This window comes from Acomys russatus, chromosome 25 (genome assembly GCF_903995435.1).
Source record: "Acomys russatus chromosome 25, mAcoRus1.1, whole genome shotgun sequence".
NCBI classification, from domain to species: Eukaryota; Metazoa; Chordata; class Mammalia; order Rodentia; family Muridae; genus Acomys; species Acomys russatus.
The window spans coordinates 19432377-19458504 of NC_067161.1; the positions used below are offsets into that span (position 1 = coordinate 19432377).

The 26128-nt window shown below is 41.4% G+C and overlaps 1 protein-coding gene across 7 annotated transcripts in view; it reads right to left on the reverse strand.

The window, feature by feature from the left end:
• Tenm2 (teneurin transmembrane protein 2) overlaps nucleotides 1-26128 on the reverse strand; it is a 1156123-nt gene that overhangs the window by 924561 nt on the left and 205434 nt on the right. For all 7 annotated transcript variants that reach the window (XM_051167370.1, XM_051167369.1, XM_051167371.1 and 4 more), the window contains exon 2: nucleotides 22841-23141. In XM_051167370.1, the coding sequence (XP_051023327.1) occupies nucleotides 22841-23066 (226 nt within the window). In that variant the 5' untranslated portion in view covers nucleotides 23067-23141. The remainder of the gene's footprint in view (nucleotides 1-22840; nucleotides 23142-26128) is intronic.

A 26128-nucleotide genomic window follows, 5' to 3' on the forward strand; every position in this document is an offset into this window, starting at 1 on the left:
GATACCACATGCTGGCGAGAATGTGGGGAGAGAGGAACACTCCTTCATTGCTGGTGGGAATGCAAACTAGTACAGCCACTTTGGAAATCTATCTGGTGCAATCTCAGAAAAATGGGAATAGGGCTTCCTCAAGACCCAGCTATTCCACTCCTTGGAATATACCCAGAAGATGCTCCAGCACACAACAAGAAACTTTGCTCAACCATGTTCATAGCAGCCTTATTCATAATAGCCAGAACATGGAAACAGCCTAAGTGTGCCTCAGTAGAAGAGTGGATAAAGAAACTGTGGTACATATACACTATGGAATACTACTCAGCTATTAAAAACAAGGAATTCCCGAAATTTGTGGATAAATGGATTGAGCTAGAAATGATCATAATGAGTGAGTTAACCCAGAAGCAGAAAGAATCAAATGGCATATACTCACTTATATCTGCATACTAGCCCAAGGGGCATGTCCCACGAAAGCCTTTACTTACCAGGAAACTGGGACAGAGGGGAAGGCATCCTATTGGGACTCTAAATGAGAGACGCATGGGAGAATAGCAAAATAAAAGGATACAGAGGGTCCTAGAAATCTACAAGTAGAACAATATGATAGGCATATTTGGGCCCAGGGGTCCCGCTTAAACTAAGGCACCAGCCAAGGACAATACAGGAGGTAAACTTTAAACCTTTTCCCAGATCTAGCCAATGGTCAGAATATTCTCCACAAGTTGAGTGGAGAGTGTGATATGACTTTCTCATGTACTATGGTGCCTCACATTTGACCATGTCCCCTGGAGGGGGAGACCTGGTGGCACTCAGAGGAAGGACAGCAGGTAGCCAAGAAGAGACTTGATACCCTATGAGAATATATAGGGGGACGTAATCCCCCTCAGGAACAGTCATAGGGGAGGGGAATAATGGGAAAATGGGGGGGGGGGGAAGGAATGGGAGGATACAAGGGATGGGATAAACATTGAGATATAACAAGAATAAATTAATAAAAATAAATAAATAAAGGTTATAATTTCATGAAGGAACACTGTCACCTTTCCTGTGTTCCATCTGACATCATGTGGCATAGCTACTCCCCGGAACCAGTAGGAAACAATACAGTTCATACATCTTCAAGTGACCAGTGCTATACAAAAAAGAACTGTCCTGAAAGAGGGGAAAAAGCATCTTTTCACAAAGTTTTGTTTGGGGTATTATACTTCCTCCCCCCCAGGTTTATGTAGCAAATGTTGCAACACACTGAGATTAATTTTCACATAAGACCTATTTTTCCCATGGGAATCAGACATCATTTCTTTCTTTTTTTTATTTTTTTGGTTGTTGTTCCTTTCTCATATCAAGACTCTGCCCTCCCTAGGGATGATTTGTGGTATAGGTGGAAAGCTTCCCACAGACAAACAAAATGAGACAGAAAACTGCAACAAGCCTTGCTCTCTCTTGACTCCATTTTATCTGTTCTGGGAAATCTGTGTGCTTTGGACCATTCTCTAATCGGTAAACCAGAAGGAGTGTAATACACGAAGAAAAGTGTACCAGATAGTTATATGTCTTGTATGTTTGCTATCAATAGTACTCACACACTCATGTTTATTTTACCTATTTTTAGTATGTATTGGTTTATTTATTTTTGAGATAAAGTCTTGCTGTATAGACCGGGCTGGCCTCGTGATAATCTTCCTGCTCCCGTCTCCTGAGTGAGGGGATTACAAACAGGAACTACCATTCCTGGCCTGTTGTTGATTTTCTAGTAGTCACTTGATGAAAACACTCCACAATCATATTGTCAGATTTCTAGAGAATATGAATAAACTTTTATAGAACCATGTATAGTGCAATTTTTATATATACTCCTGGATATATTTATCATTTTATTTAATGTGGAATGTAGCATGTAATTTAGATAGCCTACATATATGTGTGCACTTCTGCATGTATCAAACAATATATGTGCATGGTTAAGAGAAAAAAAATTAAACTACATGCATGCAACAATTCTATATATTTTAGAATTGAGTTAATTATGAGGTTCAGTTAGCATTAAAATATTTTAGATATATTTACATGGCCCAGTATATCTCAATTCTTAATGGGGCTACAGACAAATAACATATGGTGGTTCTTGCATTTGATCAATTTTAAGTTTGTCTATTAAATTACCGCTATGACAAAATGACACAATTTATAATATGGTATGAAGAGATTGTTACATTTTCTGTTGATGAACTTAGAAGACAATCTGTGAGAATTTTTTGTTGTTGTTGTTGCTTTGTGGTGCACAACAGATTCTAAGTGCAAGTCTGAAACATAGACTCATCTCAAGCACACTATTGGTTCTTCTATTTTATCTTTATATTAGTGTAGTTTAAAATAAAACTAATTCATTGAGATGAAGTGAGTGACATGAATAAGGATGAATACAGGATGATGTTCCTTGAAGTCTGACAACAAATGTAGAAGAATCAAAGTGTCATTGCAAAGAAAGAATTCAATAAAGGATATAATACATTTATATGAAAATGTTACGTGATTGTTAAAGAAATATTTCAGAAACATATTTTAAGAAAAGAAGAAAATGCACCAATGACCATAATCACAAAGTAGAGACTATCAAATAAATAATTCATATAACTCCAACTTTAAAACTATATTACACACACAAACACACACACTCACACACACACACAGGAGTTGAAAGGGTTGAAAATAAATATACTGGTATGTTAATTGCAATTATTGTTAGAAGATAAAATCTTAATTTTTTTCTTTATAGATTTATTTTCAACTCTTTACAATGATTATTAACTGCTTTTATAACTATAAAGCAGTGTGTGCAATGCAAATGACTCTTTAAAGACAAAACGCCTCATCTAAAAGGTACCTAGCATCCTCTGCAACAACTTTTTCAAGGGTGCCAGGCTATACAGTGTTGTTCAGAAATCCTATGTGCCCAAACCCTGAGATTTCATGGGCATTAATGAGCACACATTTCTCTAAAAATAAACATTGAGATGAAGAAAGGCTGAGTACTGAACATTGTATGCTAAATATTTGTTGTAATTACGAACAGCACAATTAATTTTATTTAACGGATGCTTAATAAAATAAGAACAAACTGGTTTTAAACTAAGTCCCTAGTTGTCTGGGGTTCACTCAGGTCTCAGCTTAACAATTATTTACATTTAGTATAAACTAATTTACTGTTATTATCATTTTTATTAACGTCATCAATTTCTCTGATTCGCTTTCACACATTCAAGAGGAAACAACAACACTAATTTTCCAGTCTATAATTTCTATGTAACCACCAAGCCTGGTACATCTCTCATATTAAATTCATTTTTTTTCTTATGTTAGTTGTTTCAGGTTCAATTCCGATCAAGTGAAATTCAATACTGTCCTTTTCCCCTAAAATATAAACCTCCAACTCCGGAGCCACTACAGTTGTTTCCAATAAGATGACAATTTATGCTTCTTTTCCTGATATAGGCACATTATACCCTCTGAAATTGAAAATATGGCTCTATGCTTCTTTTCCTTCCCTTTAAGGAACAAAGTGCCAGGTGATAGCAACAGTAAACATGAACACTGCATACTCTTAAGGTGTGTGTGTTTGGGATGGGAGTTCTACAAAGATTTTTAAAAGATCCTTTTGGCTCAGAATAAAGCAATATACCAGGACTGTCACAGGCACAGGAGCTGGGCTGTGAGGAGCCATCATCTGAATACACTAAGAAAATGTAAGCAAAAAATTGCAAATAAAACTGCTTATATTCATGTAACTTGTTTGGCGACAGCCGTATAGCATAAGGAAAGCTGCTATAACTCATAACAGCATCTTGTAATAAAACAGCTCTATGCATCCCTCTCAAACTGCTCAGTGCTCAAATCTCATCAGATGGCTGACTAAGCATTACACTTTGGGACAGTAAATCTGTTTCCAATATGGTCTACATTCACAGATACACACTTTAGTATTCATACTAAGACACTTCCAGCTAAGTACTTATAAAGAAAGGGTAATCACATATTTAAATATCAGGATGCTATTTTCTCTGTCTATTTCAGTCATCGAGTTCACACTACAGCGAGACTAAATGGGTCTCAGGCAACCTTCATCAAATGCAGCTCTGACTCCCAGCCCTTGCGAGCTTGTCTCTCAATCTTTAACTTCCGTTCCCACAATGCCATGCTTCGGTCTCCCATGGAGGTGGAGTCACTCTGCAGTCTGTGCCTGAGGAGGTTCTTTTCAGCCCACTAGCAGTAGCTTGTGGGGTTCTGGAGAGCTCTAATTGAGCATGCCTCGTGTCTGTCTGCATCCCTCACTCTGGAGCAATACCACAGACAAAGCCAGTCTCAGGTGAGCCATTTGTTAACTGACTGTGATCACTCAGCTTACTGTTCCCAGATCAGATTTCAGGCTCAGAATCCTTTCCACAGCCCCAAGTGAATGAGGCTAGCATGAATAGCAGGTTGGGTTTAGGGGTCTTAAAGACGTTCATTTCACACAGTGATCCAGCCTGGTTTGTGCTTTGGGGCTAGTATGAAAATGCAGGGCCTGAAAGAGGCAGAAGAAGGCCCTTCGCTTGTTTTATTTGCCCATGTGATTCTACCTCCAATGCAGGGTTAACTCCACACAGGGACATGGCACACGCTTGTTAGGGGCGACAAGGAGCATGCTCAGACTTCGTTGCAATTGTTTTTGTTAGGACACTCTCCCTCTAGGTAGGTAAGTAACCAAGCCCCAGTATGTCTAAGTCACTCAGAACTTCTGTCAGCTTCTGTCAGTTCTAATGATAATACAGCTGCAATTGTCATGAGTTTGAGCTTTGAGAGAGTAGAAAAGGCTTCCTACAACTCACCCCACTCTCTACAGTGACTGCCCTTAGATCATCTGTAAGAGGAATTTTGACTTTATTTGCAGAGGTCAGAAGAGGGCATTGGATCCCCTGTTACTGGAGTTTCAGGCAGTTGTGAGCTATCATGTGGATGCTGGGAGTCAAACTCAGGTACTGGTCAAAAGCAGTATGTATTTGTGACTGTTGAGCCAACTCTACAGTCTCTAGGCCTAGCCTCGGGCTGTATTTACAGGAAGATTTTTGTGAGCTTTGGGCTATGTGGCTTTCTTGCCATACACTATGCAGAATTTGAAGACGGAAGGAGATCTACTACCATACCATGTAGTAGTGTTTATACAACAGCCCGGCAGGCGGTGTGGACAGAAGAAAACAGCATTTTTTTTTACATATTAAATGTGTAATATCTTTAGACTAGTTGGGTTTAGTCTCCTAGCCTGAACCCCACCTCAGAGTTGAAAGACTACTCATGACTGTGTTTTTGTGGATGGCAAGTTTATAGTATATATAAAATTATTTAGGCTTTTTGTCCATGGTAGGCATTTGAAGTAACAGTCGTTCCTTGTAAGGATGTTTGTCATTAATGAGAGCAGGCTCTGTGGTTAAGAGTACTTGTTCCTCTTGCAAAGGACCCAGGTCTGGTTCCCAAGTGCACTTACTGAGCCACTCACAGGTACATCTAACTCAGCTCCAGGGGATCTGAAACACTCTTCTGGCTTCTGCAGGCACCAGACATATGTGGTTCATATACGCGCATACAGACAAAGCACTCATATTCATGAAGTAAAAATTAATATTTTTTTTTTAAAAAGAGAACACTTTCTATAGTTGCTAAGACAGCAATTAAATAGAAGAGGAAGACTCTGGCCCAGAACGAATCTCCTAAATTCAATTGGTCAGTGGGTTCTGCTTAGGGATGGGTCTTTCTGGTTCAAATAGCATGCTCTTCTCCCAATGTGAAGAAATGTAATAACCTCGACTTGCTTGGATCTGTATGGGGCAATGTCTGGGCATGAGCAGCAGGCTTGGAGAAACCAGCTAGGCTCCTCTGTATGCTAAACTCCAACCTCTCTGGCCTCTGCTCTCTTTTCACAGGGGAAACACCAGGAGAAAGGCAAGGGCAGGGTAGAGAGGTCTGTGGGAAAGTTGCTGAGGACATAGGAGCTGGCAGCAACAATAGCTAAAAGGTTGCATACACCATCAGGGAGCAAGAAGGGTCTCTCCTTTTGTTCAGAGAAGGGAAAAGAGATGGCCAAAAATAAGAACAAGGGAATGAGAGATCAAGAGAAAGAGAGCAAGAGAGAGAGGCACTAATGCTCACCATCCCATGATATAATAGCACTTACATGGACACAGACAAGCAAAGGAAAGAAGTTTCATTTGGCACCTCGATGTTTCTTTACCGTTGTTAGGGTATAAACAGATTCTTTATTTGATGTTGTGGCCAGCTGTGTGAACTTAGAAGTCACAGTGAACTTAAGCAGCAGGTGATGGAGCTGGGTGAATACCCAACTAGAAACCAGCAGAACCAAGGGCTTTACCTTTAAACTTGGGAGCATGTGTGCCCCTAACCAACAGACAAGCTCTCAGAGATGCCTTTTCTTCATCTCTCAAATTCATGATGAACGTTCACTGGTCCCTAAGGACCTGCCTGCATCTAATGTTCCAAGGACATGGCAGTTTTGAGTTTTCAGGCCCTCATCATCTCTGGTACCCAGAGAAAGAGCATCTGTCACATAAATGACACCACATTTGGATCCCACCCTTTATTTTTCTCCAGCTAAGGTGTTTAATACTGACAGTATAATAGAATAAATCACAGCCATCAGAGCTGGGAGTGACACTGGCCACACACATTAGAGATAAACAGTCAAAAATCACTCACCCATGCCTTCCCCTTTGCCCGAAGCCTCTGCTGCCTGACGACACTAAGCTTGAACTCCAATTTCCATCTGGCTGCACAGATCGGAGTGCCAAAATAACCCTCTGCATCGTCCTAATGGCTGTAATGATACTCTGGCGCTCCAGCAGCCTGCCTGCCCACACCGTCTCAACATATGGATTAGATTTCTTCCCTGCGGCAAGTGTTGAGGGAAATATGGGTGTTACATAGTCGGTCAACAAACAATTTGCAACTGCCGCCAAAGTTGGGTTGCTCGGGTGAGATTCCTTTCCCACACCTTACATACAAATTACCTGGCCTCCACTGAGCAACTCAACCTTGGCTGTCCTTGAGCAAAAAGGTAATTTTCCTCTACCAACTTCACAGAATACAGGGAAGTATATATACTAACCACTCAGAAAACTGTAACATTACAGTCACAGCCCTCTCTCTGTTTGAGATGAGAGCAGGAAAATATGGAGTGCTGTAGCTCTGGGTAGCCCCATCATGATAAAGATGGAAAACTTAAGAAGGACCTCAGCCTAAGACTGTGGCCCGATCAGTGATGTGGATGTTTGATACGGACACCTTAAAGATCTCATTTTTCCTTTTCCTCCTCATGTGTATATGTACTTGTGCTGGGGGGGGGGGGTGCCTACGGAAGCCAGAAAGGGGCATCAGGTCCATTATGGCTAGAGTTACAGGTGGTTGTGAGTCTTGTAATGTGGGAGTCAGGATTTGAACTCGGGTTCTCTGGGAATGCTTACCCTGTTTTCCCTTTCTTTCTTTCTTTCTTTCTTTCTTTCTTTCTTTCTTTCTTTCTTTCTTTCTTTCTCTCTCTCTCTCTTTCTCTCTCTTTCTGTCTTTCTTTCTCTTTTTTTTCCATCCTCAAGAGCCGTCTTAGCTACCTAGCATTTCTACTAGTACCTGGGGAAGCTACTTGGTAATTGTGGTGAGATGTGTACAAGACGGGACAATCAAGCTTTATTCTTTAAGACACTCTTCCTGTTTCTTATGCACTAACACTAAGTCACCTCTGAACAAGAAAAAGCACTGTTGTCTAAGGATGTCTCAGGGACAAGCCAATGTTTTCTACTCAGTAGGAATACAACCCATGGACCACTTGGTCTGATATAAAAAAATCAAGAGGATTGGACCCTGCAATTTGCTCATAGAGAGCAAAACATGAAAAAGGGTCATGATTAATTGAATTGTGTTTTCATTAAACTCTGCTTTAAAAACATCTATCTGTCTGTCTGTTTGTCTATATATCTATCATCTGTCTATTTATAGCTACATCTATCAATACATGTGGATAAATAGATACAGAAATATTCTGAAATAGTTTCCAAACTAGCAGATATTATTTGTATGCATTCCAAAAATGTAAGCAACTTTCAAAGAATAAACATTATAATTTTCTTTAGTCTCTGTTTCCTATCTACAAATCCTTACCCTTGGTACCAAAATGAGGCCACTTCCTGAACACCTGGAGGACACAGGTGGCACCCTCAGCATTTAGCGCTGTTTCCCCCAAGCACCCTGATGGCGTTCCCTGGACTTCTGTATCTGCCCTAAACTCTTTGTTTTCTTTATCAGAACCTCAAAGGGATTGGTAACAAAGCCTCTTTTTCTCTTGTGTAAAAGTTTAATTTAAACATTTAACATACACTACTATACAAATGAGCAGCTCATTTGTGATAATTCCACGTATGCATGGAACTATGGATGGTTCTGCTTATGCCATCAACCTTTCTCTCCCTCTCCTCTCCTGAAATAGACATAGTCGTCTTTGAAGTTTCTCTCCATCCCCTCCCCCCATTGCCTTTATTTTTCTCATCCCTTGTGTCCAATGATCTATTCTATTTTCTACAACTTTGACTGACGTTCTAGCATCTGGACATAGGTGAGAATACTAGTTATGTGACATTTTTGGGTCTGGCATGTTTCATTCAACATAAGCCTTCTAGTCTCATTCATGCTGTTGCAAGTAACAGGCTTTCAAATTTTTATAGCTGAGTATTATTCCACTGTACAAATATCTTTCTTTTCTTTCATTTTTTTTTAATCCATTAATGGTTCCATTTGGGCTCTTGTGAGTAATGCTTCTTTACAATGTAAATGTCATTGTATTTGTCTTTCACTTGAGAGCACACAGTAAATGTCTCCACTGATTCTTTTATTTATTTATTTATTTATTTTGCTGTGGCTATATGTAATCTGTATCGTTTCCATTTTTCAAGTAGGTGATAGTAGATTGATGTATGTAATCTGTATGAAAAATACCTATACTTCTTAAAGTGATTGATGAAAATATTATTGTTAAAACATTTTTACAACTTGTTCTATGTGATGCTTAATCTTGATTGTGAAGTTGGTTGAATTTGCAATCTACTAAGAGATACACCTATCATAACTCTGTAAGAACATCTCCTGGAAGGGATAACTGAAGGAAATAGATGCTTCCCCAGAGTGGTCAACACATTCTGGTTGTATCCCAATGTTAGGAAAAGCAACTGGAAAACTTGCTTTTTGCCTGCCTCAGTTCATCCCTTGCTGGTAATTGCACCAATTCTTTGCTGCTGCTGTTGCTATCATTCAAGCCTACTTTCTTGGGATTGCCAACATACACTGAACAGAAGTGGTTCTCCAGGAATCTTCCAGATCAAAAATGCTGAGGCTTTAGCCTCCATCACACACTAAGCAGCTACCAGGCTCTCAGCCTCTCTAGAATGAAGGCAACTATTGCTGAACTATCCATTACACTCTCTTATGACTATTGATCATCCTGTTGTGGAAAACAAACAAACAAACAAAAAAAGGAAGTAGCTCCCATGAACATTAGTGCCATTGTTGCTGGTTTGAAGTAGTTAGAGGATCATAAAGGGTTAATAAAAAGAACTTATAAGGGTATTCTGAGGTCTGAGGCTGAGGTTATGGCATATATTATTAATGTTTTAGTCAATTTCCCAGTAAATGTGTAAAATACATGAAAAGAAATGAAATCCACGCTGCCTTTCTTTCAGGGTGTGGCTAAAAATGCCGTGTAACATATAGAGCTGTCCTAGAATGGGCTCATGATACCCAGACATAGAGGCGCAGCTCACTGCATGATGAATGTGGGTGTGACATGTGTGGGAAAGCCATCTCAAAATGGAAAACCTGATTTTTCAATGATTATTCCCAAACTACACTAGTTGAGGCAAACAAACAAACAAAAAAAAACCAGGCACTGGAGAGAGGGTGTTACATGGTGACACAGGTGAGGAGGGCCTTGGGAATGGACACCTTCCCTCCAGACCCTGTGTGTGAAGGGAATGCCCTGCTCAAAAAATGTTGATTAAATACCCACAAGTACCATGCCTGGCTCCTGCTGAGGGAGCAGGAACATTGTTGTGGCCTGCAGGGACCTTATGGAACATGCGCTGGCTTCCTATAGTGCACTTTGTGAGATCTGACATACTTGCTTCTAAGAGGGAAAACAACGTCAATCTCTAGGCCTGCCATGAGACCTCCCTCATGAACTGGACACCCCATCAGCAGCTGCAATGTGAAGCAGACACATTTATAATGTTTCTACAGTGTTTATGTGACTCTGAAACTATTCCAAAAAGCTTATTAAAAGTCTCCTAAAAACCAACTACCCAGCTACATATGTAAACAGAAAAGCACAGGGTTCCTTCTGTAAAACACTTTGAAACAAATGGGAAACCTTTTAAAGTTTAGTCATATGTAGCACCTCAGTCTAAATTGTAGGTGTAAGTCAAGACCCATGCTTTTTTGGTCAACCTGCTCAGTCCTGAAAGAACAGGCCCCACATTGGCAGACTCAAGGAATGTCACTGCACTACATCTCTTGGCCTACACAGTGACTTTGAAAACAAATGAGCTGCCACTTGTCTTAACCTGATTGGCACCATTAGCAGAGACTGAGACTAAGGCCTGGGAACAAGGCATTCCTTTGGGAAAGATCTGAAAGAGCAGAGTGAGAGACAGCCACAGAAGCAGGACAGAAGAGAAATCCAATTCAATGATGAGCCGCAGAGCTGCTCACTGCCTTCTACCTCATGGGAATGGAGGAGCGAGGAGCACTGAGCGCCAAGCCCTGCACTGCAGAACAGGAGGGAGAGCTGCTTAGCATACCTATCACAGATTCACCTTCTAGTTCCTTGATCTAGATAAAGAAAGCCCCCAGCTGTTGACTTCCAGAGTGCCAGGAGTTGCATTGACCTCACTATCTTTCCCACAAGGACATTCAGACCCTTGTTATCAGGAAAGACCAGAGCTAGAGATGAAACCAGGATATTGCAGGAAGCCTACTTTGCCCTGTGAATGACCCTTCTAGGAACATTTAAAAATCTAGACACTTCATGAGCAATTCCCAGCTTTCCTCTTTTCTTTGGAAGTTGGAAGATATGGCGAGTGGAACCAGAATTGTACAATGAAACCAGTGTGCTTTTCCCTAAGAGGTACTGTATGGACATGTATGCTCCAAAGGAGAGCAGTCTCCAGCATGCCATGTCCTTGGAAACCTACTTCATCTATCTATCTGACCTGCTTAGTCCCTGGGATAAGGGGACATTGTAACTCTGCTATTACAAGTCTCACTTTTAATTCACATTCACACAAGAAAGGAGGTAGGGACACACTACACGTGACACTGTTTCTCAGCACCTTCACTTTTCAATGTGAACACAACTAGCCTGTACTACCTCCCATGGTGGGAGCAAATTCATCATTGATGCTTTGACTTTGAGGATGTGGGATCAATTAACATAATTAATTGATTATGAACTACATCCCCAGCCAGGTGCTCAAATTAACTCTCCACTTATAATGTTTAACAGCAAGGAAGATGAGGAGAAGCGGAGCGGATGGAGGAACCGGGGCCACCTGCTTGTTCTGACTCACAGCAGAGGAGCCGAGCTTGGCAGGAGAATAACCTGTACTGCTTCCTGGGCTGCCACGTGGCGGCGCACTGTTGCCCGAAACATGACAGCCTGGGCTTATGGTTGGGCTAATGGTATAGATAAGTTGAAACCCAAGAAGAATAAGGACAGTCTAGCAAATCCGTACTGATGGGCTTCTGAATGAAAAGTGAGAATCAAAGTCACTATACTAAGAATGAGACCTGTAGCCATGAAAGTGCCACCGGTCGCGGAAGAAGGGGGCTGCATTGGGAAGTACATCAGTCCAGGCCTAGTATGATGCACACAGATCTGATTTATATAAAAATTATAGTCCTTAGAAGCTGGAGGGACAGTTCAGTGTATAAAGTGCTTGCCTTGTACACATAAGAGCCTGAGTTTGACCCGGAGATGGCCCACGTATAAATGCCAGTCATGGTGGCACATGCTTCTAATTCCAGTACTGGGGAGGCAGACAAGGGTCAGACAGTATTGCCTAAGCAGTAAGGTCAGTATGGTGAGAGATTCTGGGTTAAAAGCAAACAAACAAGCATACAAAAAACAAAACAAAACTGAGCACTGCCTAAGGAACAATACTGGAAGTGGCTTTCTCACACACACACACACACACACACACACACACACACACACACACACACACACCTGAACAAATGAGCAAATCAGTATAAAATTTAAAAATGTCTACCTTTAAGGCATTCTTCCCATCCCTTATATGGGGGTAGCTGTGGTATAATTGGTCTTCATGGGACACTCAAGCACTGGGCTTTTTAAACTCTCCAAGATAGTAGAGCCCCCACAACCAGTCCGGAGAAAGAGGTGGCCTGGTTCACTGTCCCCTCTCAGTTCTCAGCTAGGACAACTTGGTAGTGTGTTTTGGCCTCCCTGCTGTTGCATCCCTGGCTTCCTGGAGCAGAAAGTGTTAAGTGGGTCAGCTCTGCAAAGAGCTTTGCAGTGCAGACAAATGTCAGGGGACAAGCATTGAACGAAGTGGCACTGTAAGCTAAGGAGAATTTGAACCCAAGGCTGCCAGGTGAGCAGAGGTCCTTTTAAAAAAAACAGGTGGGGAGTCACCCAAATCCACATTCATCTGAAGAGAGATTAGTTTGGCCTATGGATATTTCTTCTGCAGTTGCCTGAATTTTTCTTTTAGGACGTTACAGTAACCCCACCCCCCACCCAACCCAACCCCCACCCTGCTCCTATCTGTGTTACGCCTGCAACAACTAGACCCATAGAAAACAAATTTAACCCTCTGGAATTACTCTCCAAATGCATTCAACGTTTTGGTTCAAAGTGCTACAAATAAAATCAATGCTTTAATTCCCAGCACGTGGGGCAGACCTTAACCGTGCAAGGACACACTGAGAAGCAGGCGTTACCCAGTCAAGGTGGCTGTGGACAGAGGGGAATCTGAAAGAGAGTGCTTTAAACTATTTTTAAAATAAAATGCATCCCACTGGGACTGCAATTGCCCAATGCCGACTATTCATAAATCAGGGAACAAAGAGGTGCTTCACATTCTCTGTCTCTGGCCGAAGAAAAAGAGAGAAGCAGAAGAAGAGGGGAGCCAAACACACAATGCACCCCACCTGACTCTCTCTCTCTTTCCTGATTCTTTTTCATTCTTGAAAAGATGTTTCTGTCTTGGGGAAAAAAATGCATTAAGCATAATGCTCACAGTAACTTTGGCAAAATATTCCAAATATTATAAAAGGGTGTTGAACATTATTGGATAAGTCTGTGCTGCGGTTATTTTTAATATCTTTGTGCACACTCGATATTTGCTCTGATGGTTCCCAGCAGAGACGTAGGACTAGAGGAGACCTGACTTGAGGTTGAGTGGGGAGGAAGGCAGCTCATGCCGGAGAAACAACAGTCGCTTGGAAGAGCGAGAATCTGGCTGGAGCAGCAGAGCCTGAGCTTGTGAGGCATGCATGCCAATGAGGGTGCTCACAGAATGAGCAAGCAACATGGATTCATTCTGGGGGACACAATGGCCCCCTCCTACCATGTCTCTAGGGATGCGTCTGGGATTGCCGGAGCTGAAAATTAAATTATAAGCCTCAAACATGACATTGAAAATGTAATGTTTCCTCTAATACTATCAGTGTCAGGATTCATGAGTTGGTGGGGCAGGGCTAGCCCCTGGCCTAGCCTGCAAAGCACAGGGAGGCAGACCCTGGTCACCACTCCATCGCTGTGCATACTTCTTCAGGTTTCCGGTGAGAAAGATGTCCCATTGCTGATCAATAGACTGCGAAGTCTTCCATATATGCAGCAAAGGAGGTCCCCACAGATGCCCCCACTGCAAGCTCTGGCAGAAGAATGATAGTGTTCTTCTGTCACCAGCACCCAGATACAAGGACCTGGGACTGTCTATCAACATGTAAGCACCGTTGGCCTGCTGCAGAGAACATTCATGCTAGCTTCTCGTCCTATAGGATATTGTGTTGCCAGGATGGACAAACAGTTGGACAGACAGACAGGCAATGATGTCCATTTCTGTGTTTTAAAGTATTCTCGTTAGAAGGGAAGTGAAGCCTTAGTTTAAAAAAATGATTTTCCACTTCCATCCATAAGTAAAAGCAGATCAGCTCAGGGCGCTTTGCTTAGCTCCTATTCATGGACAGTCTCAGTTCACTAAGTCTATGTCAGCCAAGTCACTCTGAGATAACAAAAATGCAGCCAATGAGGGCAATAGGAATATGGAAGGGACAAAGCATCACCAAAGAGAAAGCTCCGTTGAAGTTTCTTGGTGTTAGTACATTTGAAATAGGCAGAGATTTAGGTATTCCCTAAGGAAGAGAATGGATCATGATCTGAGTACTTGGTTCAAAACTCTCCTTCCCTGTCTCTTCTCTCTCCTTGTCTGTCTCTATCATTTCAATATATATTTCTGTTTTTTTCTTTCTCTCCATCTATAACTCTCTCACTATATCTCTGAAGCGGCAGAGATTAGGTATTGGGCTAAAGTGCTCTGATCATTTTGGCAAATACTCTTATCTGGGAGCCATGTTTCCTAACCTTTCAACTTTCTACATCTGTTTTGACTAAACAAAACAAACTTTAGAGACAAATATGACCAGTGCTTGTAACCTTTGTGACCTCTGATTTCGGGGCTAAAAATCAGGTCTACTCTAATTATTGAGATAAGAAATCAAACCAATATTTGGACTGAGAAATCAAGCACAGCTGGATCCCATGTAGGAAGTGAGGCTCTTCCACTCCCCCATCAAAGTTCTTTTTCTTCTCCTGCCCTTTGATTATGTGAGCCCTCATGGGATCTCCTTATTTTCTGACACATCTTGCCAAGGTGATCACACCAAGTCCCAGGAGACTATTAACTATCAACTCTTACAATCTCTATATGGCTCAAGCTTCTCTCCGGGATATCAAAAAAGTGTACGGATAACTGCCTGTTAGACATCATCACTTGCACGGTGTCAGAACACCCCGAGTTCAAAGAGTCACAGTCTCACAAACCGTCTTAGCCCACGAGCAAGTTCATCCTGTGTTTTAAGCCCTGGGGATTAGCACCAGTGTCGAGAGAGCGGGAAGAATTAGGGGCTGCAGCAACATCTCCAGCTCTCCTTTCATCCTCACCTGCTTGTCCGGTGCCATCACTTACCAGAGAGTCTTGTTTTAATCTTCTAAGCATCTTTAGCTTTCCCATTAAAGTCACCACCCAGCAGAGACAATGTGTGCTCACATGTGTACCCCCCCCCACACACACACACATTTACACATACCCTTCTGCTCTGAAGCTTTGGCTTTTTTAGCACATAGATGAAAATTGGCAATAATCTGTTTTCTACAATGGAATATACTTAATACCATCTTTCTCATAGCTTTCCTTGCTGTAGTTGTGCTTGAGCTTTTCTGCCTATGTTCTTACTCTTGACATAGGCGTGAGTCTTACGGGATTGAGGGAAGTGTTCCAAATACTTAAGACATTCTACTTTTACAGGAAGGTTAGTGTCTGCCATTCCAGAACAATTTGAACAAACACTTGGTGCACTTCTGCTTCTGAGGTTATTTACAAGCATTGACCTTTCCAGGCCCTTAAGTAAACTCGGCATCATAAATGCAGCACTTTCTTGGCAGAAGGAGGGAGCAGCTGATGCCCCCAGAGGCTCAGGACAATAGATCTATCTCCACTTACACAACTCCTGAAACCCCAACAACTCCAGCCATCCCTGTGATCCCAATTTATGCCACTAGGTTTGCGCGCTTAAACACATAATCTCCCAACTCACTCTCTGGCAACACTGTCTCCCTGGAACATTCTTTGGAAAGCAAAGCTGACACAATCACCCTAAAATGCCCTTAAATTCCATTTCTCCTACCCCAGCTCTTATTTCTCCCATGCTCAGCTAACATAGGCTTCTGTAAGTCCCTATACAGCCAAACTCTGTTACTGCCGGCCTTTTTGTCTGCTTTTGTGGTTGTGTTTTGTTTTACTGACCACTCTTTTGCATCGTGGAAGGCCCATTTCTTCCTTGATGCAACAATGTGACAGCTTGGGGGAAGCCACACCTGATGGACACTTTCAGGAGGTTGTCTCTTCAACTATGCAATGTTTTCCTTTGCATAGAGCTTGTCATGCTTTATCTAATTACATATCTATTATATCTTGCCTCATTAAAACTGCCAACCTTTGCTAGGTGGGATTTTCTACCCCTTATTTGTTTTTTTTTTTTTTCTTCACAAAAGTATAGTTTTATCCTGCTATCATCATCATCATCATCAGCAGCAGCAGCAGCAGCAGCAGCACTAGCATATGGTGGTTGGTTTGAAGAAGTACCCTGAAGAGACAGTGTTTAAGAACTTATGACAGTGTGTTGCATGTAAAACGTATACAAGTATGACATGTTCAATCACGCAATCATTTTATCATTTGACACATTTTTAATAAAGAGCAGACATAGTTAATCATGGAACAGTTGTATGTTTCTGAAACACTGGAAGGTTCCTACTGAATTAAACAACTTGAAGATGAGTGAAACCAAGGTAATGGGCACAATTTGGTGACTATCAACATTAAAAAGTCAAAGAGACTACTTATTATATAAGGGCAGTGATGCCATTTCCCAGTGCTGGGCTATTAAACAATACAAACAGATTTTAAAAGAAAACAAAGAAGCGTGTGAATTAAATAAAAGACATATTCACATGGGGCATCTGCAAAAAGCACAATTAGAAATCTGGAAAGACATCAGAGGGAGATCTCAGTGCCGAGCACTGATCGGACTGGGACACCTGTCACCTGGTCAGTGAGCTGTTCTTTCCAGTTCTGATCACAGAGCCTGTCTTCCCGAGAAGCAGTCCCATTCTATCAGCTTCAGTAGAAACCTACTCTCTGTTATTTACAAGCACAGACAAGCCTCACATTTCACAAACAGCCCACTTACATTACATCACAGAGAGAAAGAAAATTCATCAGACACAGGCAGTGCTGAGTGGCTGACGGTTTCTTGGCAGTGTTCTGTTGAAGGTTAGAAAATGTTGTCCTAAAAAGGAAAGGCCCCCTTTCCCACAGTGTGTCCAAGTACGAGGACTATGACAGTGAGGTTATCTACAGATATCTTCACGCAGACATGTTTAAAGAACGAAGCCAGACAAAGAGAATGAGAAACGAGAAGATCAGTGTGGGATGAGAAGTATTGCTGGGTCCTCTAGACATGTCAGCCAAGACATTATGTTTCCTCATAAGCTAATGGAAGTTGGGACAGCATCCCTTGTAACTGAAACTGTCCTTAGAAATAGAAACACTGGCCGTTGAAATTCTATCGGTAAAAGTGTCTTAAACTAAGTCCTAGGAAGAAGAGAGACTGGAGTACTGGAGTGAAACTCCAAAGGCTGATAGATCCACTGACAATGAGTGAGAAATAGAAAGTGAGTGAAAAATGTTATGCCTAAAGTTGAATGCGCATTTGACAACAGACAACTGTTAGAACTGTAACTGCTGGGCCAACATGGAGTGTTGCCTTAAAGACTGAAGTTACTATAAAATAATATTCCTATAAAAGTAATGAATACCAACTTTGAAAATACAGAAAGGATTGAGTCTCAAAGACAAGGTACCCAAATGTGGTGAGAATGTATTATTCATTTCCATCATAGATTATACAGATTAAGTTTTTTTCTCAATTAAACTCACTCCTGAAATACATATTTACTTACATGTCATGAAAATCACACCTCTATAAAACTGGCACCACACATATCATTGGGTCATCACAAACTTTATGCATAGGTTCTGCATTCTTTATTCTTCTATCATAAGCTTCTCTTATATGAAGGAATAAGAATCTGGGTTAGTCTACCAGGACACTGTAAGTCATGGAATATAGAAAGATGACCGAGGCTTCCTCATAGAGTCCTGCAGACCTTGTAAAATGTCAGGACAACCAAAGAAGCTGAGATGCTGAGGTGTGAGGGGAGGAATTACCAAGCGGAGACAGACTATGTTGCAGGCAGTTCTTGCGAGGTACACTTTAGTCTTGCAACTAGTAAACAAACCCGCTGACCTCATTACAACCTAAGTGTTGTTCTGTACAACTAAATTAAAGTGCTGGGGCTTTCCAAAGAGGCCCCTCACAGATACTATTTTCAGGTGTTCCAGAAAACATGTGGGAGCGATGCATAGACAGGAGTGCTTGTAGATTTCTAGTGTGTCCAGGGTGTCCAGGGTGTCCAGGGCGTCCAGGGAAGCAACTTCACTATGTAATGTCAGCTGAGTCAATACAGAGAAGTCCCTCTAGCTTGTTGTGCATCGTAAATTTCTGGATCATTAACGTGGGCTCCATTTATGTTATGCCAAATTACACAGAGCAAAATTTATTGCGCACATTGTTTTAAAGACATCAGCCAGTGAGAATATAGTTTATAAAATACTCAAACAGCTTCAAATGTGTATGTACGTGTGTGTTTACACATTTGTAAAGTACAGTAAAGTGTTAGTGGTATATATTGCTGTTTTTAGAGCTGACTGAACTTATGAAGGCTGACTTTCAAAAATCTAATTTTCCCTAATTCTTTATTTAACCTTGACCCAAACAGTTTGAGATGCATAGAAGAACTCAATCGTGGCCATTTCTCAAGAGACTTGAACTACTAACTAGATGGAAAGGCTTTTTGAGGACTAGAAGCTGAGCCAAATCTTCCGGTCCACTGGGCACAGCTGGACACGAAAAGCAGCCAGTTCTGCTTAGGTAACCAGTATTGTTCAGATCATAAAGCAACGGCGCTCTTGGTTATCATTTCGGGTTGAGAGGTTGAGCAATAGGTGAGGACTACAAGGAACGGCAGGGAACCTTTGCTGAAAGCGCACCGCGCAGATTCCACCCTAGAAGGTTTCCTATGGCTCATTTAGTATAAAAGCGACGTAGAGGGGAATCAATGCCCGGAAGTCTAAAAGAGTGATGCACATGGAATTGAATTGCATAACAGGGGTACAAATCATGAGGGTTGGGGCTTGAGGTAGTAATGACTTTCTGTGTGATTAAGAGAAATTTCAATGTGCTCATCCATACAGGCTTGGGAACTGAAGGTCAACCCCTCCTTCTCACCAGCTTTTAAAAGTCGAATGATTTGGCGTTGTTTGTTTTTTGGCTCAAACATAGCTCGTGATTGTGACTCATTGTATGCGAAGCCTGTCTCCACTTCTATATAGGCCTGACCTTAGATAATTCAGCTAATCCTTCCATGAGTCAGTTTCCTAATCTATAGAAGAAAGCGACTAACAGCAGCAGCCACCACACAACATTACTGGAAGTACTGAGTTTATAGAAGCCAAATGCTTAGATTGGCATTTAACACAATGTACTCAAGGACTGGTAGAATTCTTTTCATCTTGTTGCTGTCGAATGTTAGCTAAAACAATATGCTCATCCTTGTAGAGCATGGGATGCAGACAAGAGGCATAGTCACATAGAGATGCAGAAGCAGAGTGGATTCAGGTCTGATGTTAGGCTCCTTAGCCACGCAGAAAAGCGAGCTGCATATCACACCACTCTGCACCCTAACTTCACAGTCCAAAAGAACAAGCTCATGCAAACTGCTTGGGAACTTGGCCTACCTCCATTATTCAAAGTAGAACGTCTTTCCTGAGAGGCAGTGGAGGCTTAGTTGCAACCAGATGTCCGACCGCTGCTTACTTTGGTCGTGAGCATTTAATTCCAGGACCACTTGAATGCTCTCCAGTGAAGGATTCCTCATTTGCTAATTACTAATTACCCCCAATGGCCACAGGATCTAAGGTCAGTACCTCTCTCCCTTCACACTGGCAGAACACACCACAGTGAAAGCCAGACAGGTGAAACATGCCTCTTCTTTAGCAAAGAGACAACATTGGAAGAAGGCAGAGAGGGAGTCTGTTGAAAGGAAAGTAGGACTGGTTTGACAGGAGCTTCCAATGCTTTTCCTGAGGACATAGGCTTAGCCGATTTCTCCCTCTAGGATGTGGCCTGTTCTCTTGTTTCATCCTCCAGCAGGCAAGCTTGGGCAGTAGGATAAGGAAGGACCCTGGATCCCACATCATTTTGTTGAATGGCAATTCTTTTCTGCGGGAGCATCCAGAGAGGCCTCCATGTGTGTTTGCCAAACTTGCTTGTATGTGAGAAGCATGTTTGTTTTATGATCAGTGTCTTGGGCTTTAAATAAGCAGAGCACGGGAGCTGATCCTGCTATGATCCTCGCTAATGTACCCCTAGGCTAATAAGTACTGAGATGATCCTGCACTTTGATTTCATGAATAAGAAAATAAACTGTAAGATGCATGACATTTAAAAAAATTATTGTTATTACCGAGTATAAAATTTATTTTAACCCTCTCTGTAGTGGTTCAGTCTCAAGCTGCATGTGCCAGTTGCCAGATTGTATCTCCAGTTACTCCCTCCTTAAATATGCGCTTATTTACTTCCTGCGGAGTTCAATTTTAGAACCCATCAAAGTAGATCCACTCAGCCTCTGACTACATTTTCATGCATAAATTCATAGATGCCTTCAGAAGGAATTGCACTTACATATGCAAATACTTCCCAATGCCTTTTCATTTCTACTTTTGGACTGCACAGTTTTTTTTTTTTTAATTCATGCAAACACATTACGCAAACAAATATGGGCTCAATAACAACACACGGCATGTGCGAGTTGTTAATTGCAAAGCCATGAGCTTGATACGGCCAAGCTACTTCCATCATTATCAACGGAGGGGCACATGATGAAACAGGAAGAGCAAAAGCGTCTTTGAAACTAAAATCCCAGCACTTGATTGTTTGGGATGTAAATATTAACAAGGGAAAAGGTGACAAGCAAGTCCTCCTCAGTTCACCAGTAATATGGAAGCTGCAATTTACGGCATGATCTAGAAGCGAGGGTGCGCCTTTGATGGGCGTTAGGAGCAAGAACGGATATTGTAGTCCAGAATTACAGGAACCAAAACTGTTTGTGGTAGCACAAAAATGAAACAAAAACTATGACAGGAAACATGCCTTCAGTCACACTGCATGTGGGTTGCCTTTTCACATATCTGACTTTATGTTAGCAATGCCCTTGGACATGATGGCAGGTGTCCTAATTCCTCCCATTGGGAACGTGAGCTCATTAATTAAGCTAGGACCCCTTACTCTTTTTCCTTCCACTCTCCCACTGACCCCAATGTGGGGTGAGGTGTTAGCTTAATGAAATAAATCACATGTTGAAGTTACTCACAGATCAAAGGCATCTGAGCTGGAGCAATCATCAGCCAGCCCTGTTTTCTCCCGGAGTATCAGTACATTTCATTTTCATGAGGGTGATGCAAAGAAAATAAGACTAAAGATCAAATAAAAACCATTTCTTACAAAAGCCTACGATGGCAACAAAAGCAACTTTAACTGTTTATTGATTTCTTAAAATTATTTTGTTAACTATAGCAGGAGCGAGGCAAAATGGGAGGATCTAAGCAGGTTTCAGAACAGCATCTGACCTGTACCTTTATAAATCTTGAGCACTATGCTATTTAATTACATACATACATATGTTCTATAAAATACAAAAGGTAAAAATGTAAGAATTTAAGGAAGCTAAGGAACCAGGAATGGAATTCCATGTGTAGGTATCTCTTTAGGAATTAAATTCATTCCAATATTTACTGCTGAGGACACAGAAAAAGAAACAAAGAATCAGTATTATAAAACAAATGATGCAATAACCCGGTTGGACAGGGCCAAGCCCCTGGGTGCTGGCTGTGTGACCCTACCTAGTCCAGCCACTGCAGCTTGTGCATTCACTTTTAGTTTTGCTGAGCCATTAATGTGACCAGCACACGCTCGGCTGGTATCTGAAAAGAAAGGCACAGAGCGAGTGAGACTTACACCCTGACCTCAGCACTGCTCGGCCTCAGTCCACATGCCCAGACAAGTGAGAGTGGAATTCTGCATGGATACTAGACATGAGGAGAATGCCAACTGTTTATGTCTGAGGGAGAAGTTCTTCTTAAGTAAACCAAAGCATTGCAATAAAAGTGACGTTTGGCACAGGGGAAAGGGAGAATTGCATTGGTAGAATTGGATAAAAATGTTCATGTTTCCACTTACAATCTGAATCATTAAAATAAAAACATAGAAATCAGAATTAGCATCACATTTGTGTCTGTGTGTGTGTGTGTGTGTGTGTGTATGCATGTGATATCATTTACTATTATTTTGCCACGAAGTTATCAAATGTCCTTCAATATATACATGTCATTTAATCAAAGTGCATATGATTGAAAATGCCAATATGTGGAGCAGTCCAAATGAATTCTTAGATGAAAGGAGTATGTGTCATCGAACAGTGTGAAGTCCCCAGATCAACCAATTAGAGATTTTCTATTGTCTCAGAAACATCTTTTATATAGCCAGGGGCCTGCTCCAAGTGACATCTTTGGATGGACTATGGCAGTTCTCTGAAAGCAACTTCCATACTGTTGATGGATAACAAAAAAGAAATTTTTCATCCTCAAGAGTTATATAGGGCAAAAGTTTGTTTTTAACTCAATGTTAGTTGGGTAGGGGCTTGCCATCATACCTTACTGGCAGTTTCTATAAACTTCAAACACCATGAAACAGGTCAGGTCAGGAATAGGTGTGGACCCTAAGTGGTGGGGCGGAGCTGGGGTCAGAGCCTAGCAGGTAGGGCAGAGCTACCTACCTTGTCTAGAAAACTCATCTGACTCCCGGTGTACGAGGTCTGTGACTCGGTTTCCATAGTGCATTCTGCTGTCATGATCATAAGCCTTCAGGGTCTCACTGGAACTGTAGGACTTCTGTGTGGGAACACGGCAGTCCTCACTGTCCAGAGAGGAGCTGGTGTAGCGACACTCCTTGCCACACCGTCCCCTGGTCAGAGAGCGATGTCGCCGGTCCTTTACATCCATTATGCCAGATGAAGCAGAGCTTCGCAACTTTCAGAAAGGGCAGGCTTGAGTTTTGGCACCTGTCACCTTACCCACCTAAAAGTAAAAATAGATAAATAAATAGATAGATAGAAGTATGAATAGATAGATAGATAGATAAATAGATAGATAGATATAGATGACAACAGACTGTGATTACAAGCAGTGCAGCCTTCAGTTATGACTCATGTGAAAACATAAATGGGAAATGTGCCAGCCCTGCACAACTTCTTTGGGAAAAGCTTAATATATGCTTAAACCATCAGACTATATAGAACTCTAGACAATAAATTTGTTTTCTTACTGTCTAATGTAATAGATTTTGGGGAAAGTAATAGCAAAAAGCCCCATGTCCTGATTGCATGTGCACAGATGTCATGATAATTCTGTTGGTGGAGTGGGAGATCCAGTTATGAAGTTGATTAAAGCCAAATTGAGTTTGTGATATTTCATTACCGGATTTTTTGTTTGTTTACTTGTTTTCATTTTCCTATTCTTATAGAAGGATTAGTGAGAAAATAAATATCAAAAGAGGAAGAATGAAAGGAAGTAAGAAAAAAAATAAGGAAAAAAAAGAAAGGAAGTAAGGAGAAAAAAAAAAGGAAGACAAGGGGGAAAGAAGAAAGAAAGGAAAGAAAAAGTGAAATACAGGCATTCATTTGAAAATCTTAATGAGTTACTGTGACACCAGGTTATTCAACCAACACTAAATTGCTGCAATGGGCTGGGAGAATAATAGTAAAGGTGTTGATGACATGCAAATTATCTTCTCCCAAGTGTGTGTGTGTGTGTGTGTGTGTGTGTGTGTGTGTGTGTGTGTGTGCATTAGTGAGTGTGAGCACAATCTCACATGTGCTGTACTTGTGGAGGTCAGCTGTTGCCTTGGGTGTTAGCCATCTGTCATTTCTTTTTCAGTGCTGTGCACCCCCAGGCTAGCTGGCTTACAGGCATCTGGGTGTTTTCCTGGCTCTGCGACCTATGGCACTGAACCCTGGCTCTGTGGACTCGTAGTCCACTTGCTCAGCTTTATACAGCTTCTTGGGATTCAAACTTGGCTCCTTGTGCCTGCAAAGCTAGTGCTTTCCCCCACTGAGCCGGCTCCTCAGTCTACCCCTGATTTCTTAAATCAGCCTTCAGAGCACTCCCATCAGTGTTCTCTCCTTTGGAGATCTGTATCTGAAAAGAGCCGGGTGCTTCTTCCCAGTGACCCAACAACAAGAGAAGTTACCGAGAGATGTGTATTCCACACACCAACTTGCTTGTTAATCTGAACTTAAACTGCCCCTCTCAATGCCAGGATGCAGAAGAACTATGCATTTTGACATGGAAGTGGATGGGAAGGAAGTTCTCTAACGTTATGAACTGGACCTTGGCCTCACCAGTGTACACCAAAGATCACTGAGAAAACACTGACCTTCTGCCTAGCAAATAATGACAAAACGCTAAGGCACTACAACTTCCAAATGATGGGTTCTTACTGATTTCATTTGCCATGCAAAATAGCATGGACCACAGGGCTAGGGCCTGGACAGAACAGACAAACACAAATTTTAATTAAACTGGAAAATACAACCCAGAGCCAGGGTAATGATTTTTTTTCTCCAGGCTACTGTTGCTCACTGCCTCCTCAATATGTCAGGAAATACTTGGGGAACAGATCTGTAGTTCCCAAGCCCTCTGCTCTTCATTGGCTATTTAGACACCAAAGTAGGACATCTCTATGTACAAAAGGGCTAAGCTGTTTACACGTTAGTGTAGACAGCACGGAGCCAGAGGCACCAGAAATGAAGTCATTCCTCCTTTCTCTTTTCACACTGATATCTTTTATCTCCAGGATCCTCCTAAATAAACCATTCATACACTTTATTAAATATTGCCTGAAGTGTAGAGAATTCAGATTAACAATTGGCCATGCAAAAAGTACACACCTGTTACAAAGTGCAAGCACAATTATCCTTTGGCCATAGTTGCTTAGATAATAAACTACATAGTTTCATGAAGTCTTGAGATCCTCAAACAGCAACTTGAGAAACGCCATTGAGAGTCATGAAGCAAGACTGTGGCACCTTTTTGAAGGACACTGATATTGGCATGGAAAATTGTATTGCTATAATCAATTCAATTATCATTATATTGATGTAATTTCCAGAGGCCAAAACCCCTTGCCCTTAATTCAGCATGATTTTGGAATTCATGCATAGTCTATTTGAGAGTGTGGTCACTGAAGTGTGGTAGACGCCAATCTAATCATGACCACTCACTAGCCAGTGACCTTGGCTAAACCATGCCTGGCCTTTGTAACTCGGTTTCTCAGCCAGTTAAAATGGAAAATAAGGACACCTACTGTACAGGATTTCATAAAAATTAAAACAGGATTATAGTACGATTCCTAGTGTAGTGCCTAAAAGATGATAGATGGGTTTTACAGTAGTGTATACCTCATTCCTCTAATGATGAAAAACTGAGTTTGGTTACGTCGTCAGAGTCTTGCGTAAGACAGTATGGAAAGAGAATAGACAAAGGCAAGAAGCTTCTGTTCTTGTACAGACCAGTGCTTAAACTAGACACTGATTGAAGAAGCCATTCAGACTCTGGTGAAGAAAAATAAGACAGTGTTACCAAACTAAAGAGTCTCGGGTGGTTATAAGGATGAAGGTTATCAGTCAGTTTTGTAATTTGCTTCTGTTTTGCTTCACTGCTAGGTTGTTTTTTCTTTTTTAGTATCATCAGTGTAGTAGAGCTGAAAATTCCTATATTTATTTGTTCAACTTTGCATTGTGCTTGTGTCAATAGGTTCTCTCTTGTTATTGCCATGAGTGTGTATATTTGTACATACTTTTATTTTATTTTATAAAACCATGCCCACAATGGGACCCTAAATGTTTGTCACCTGTTAGTAAAGTATAGGACTTTGGTTTTAGACATCTCTATACCAGCCTTAGCCATGCAGGATTTGTTCCCTACTATATTTCTTTTTTCAATTCAGTATTATTAATGAGAGTTTTCAGCAGTATTCCTTCTGAATAAGTGATAGAAATTTATAT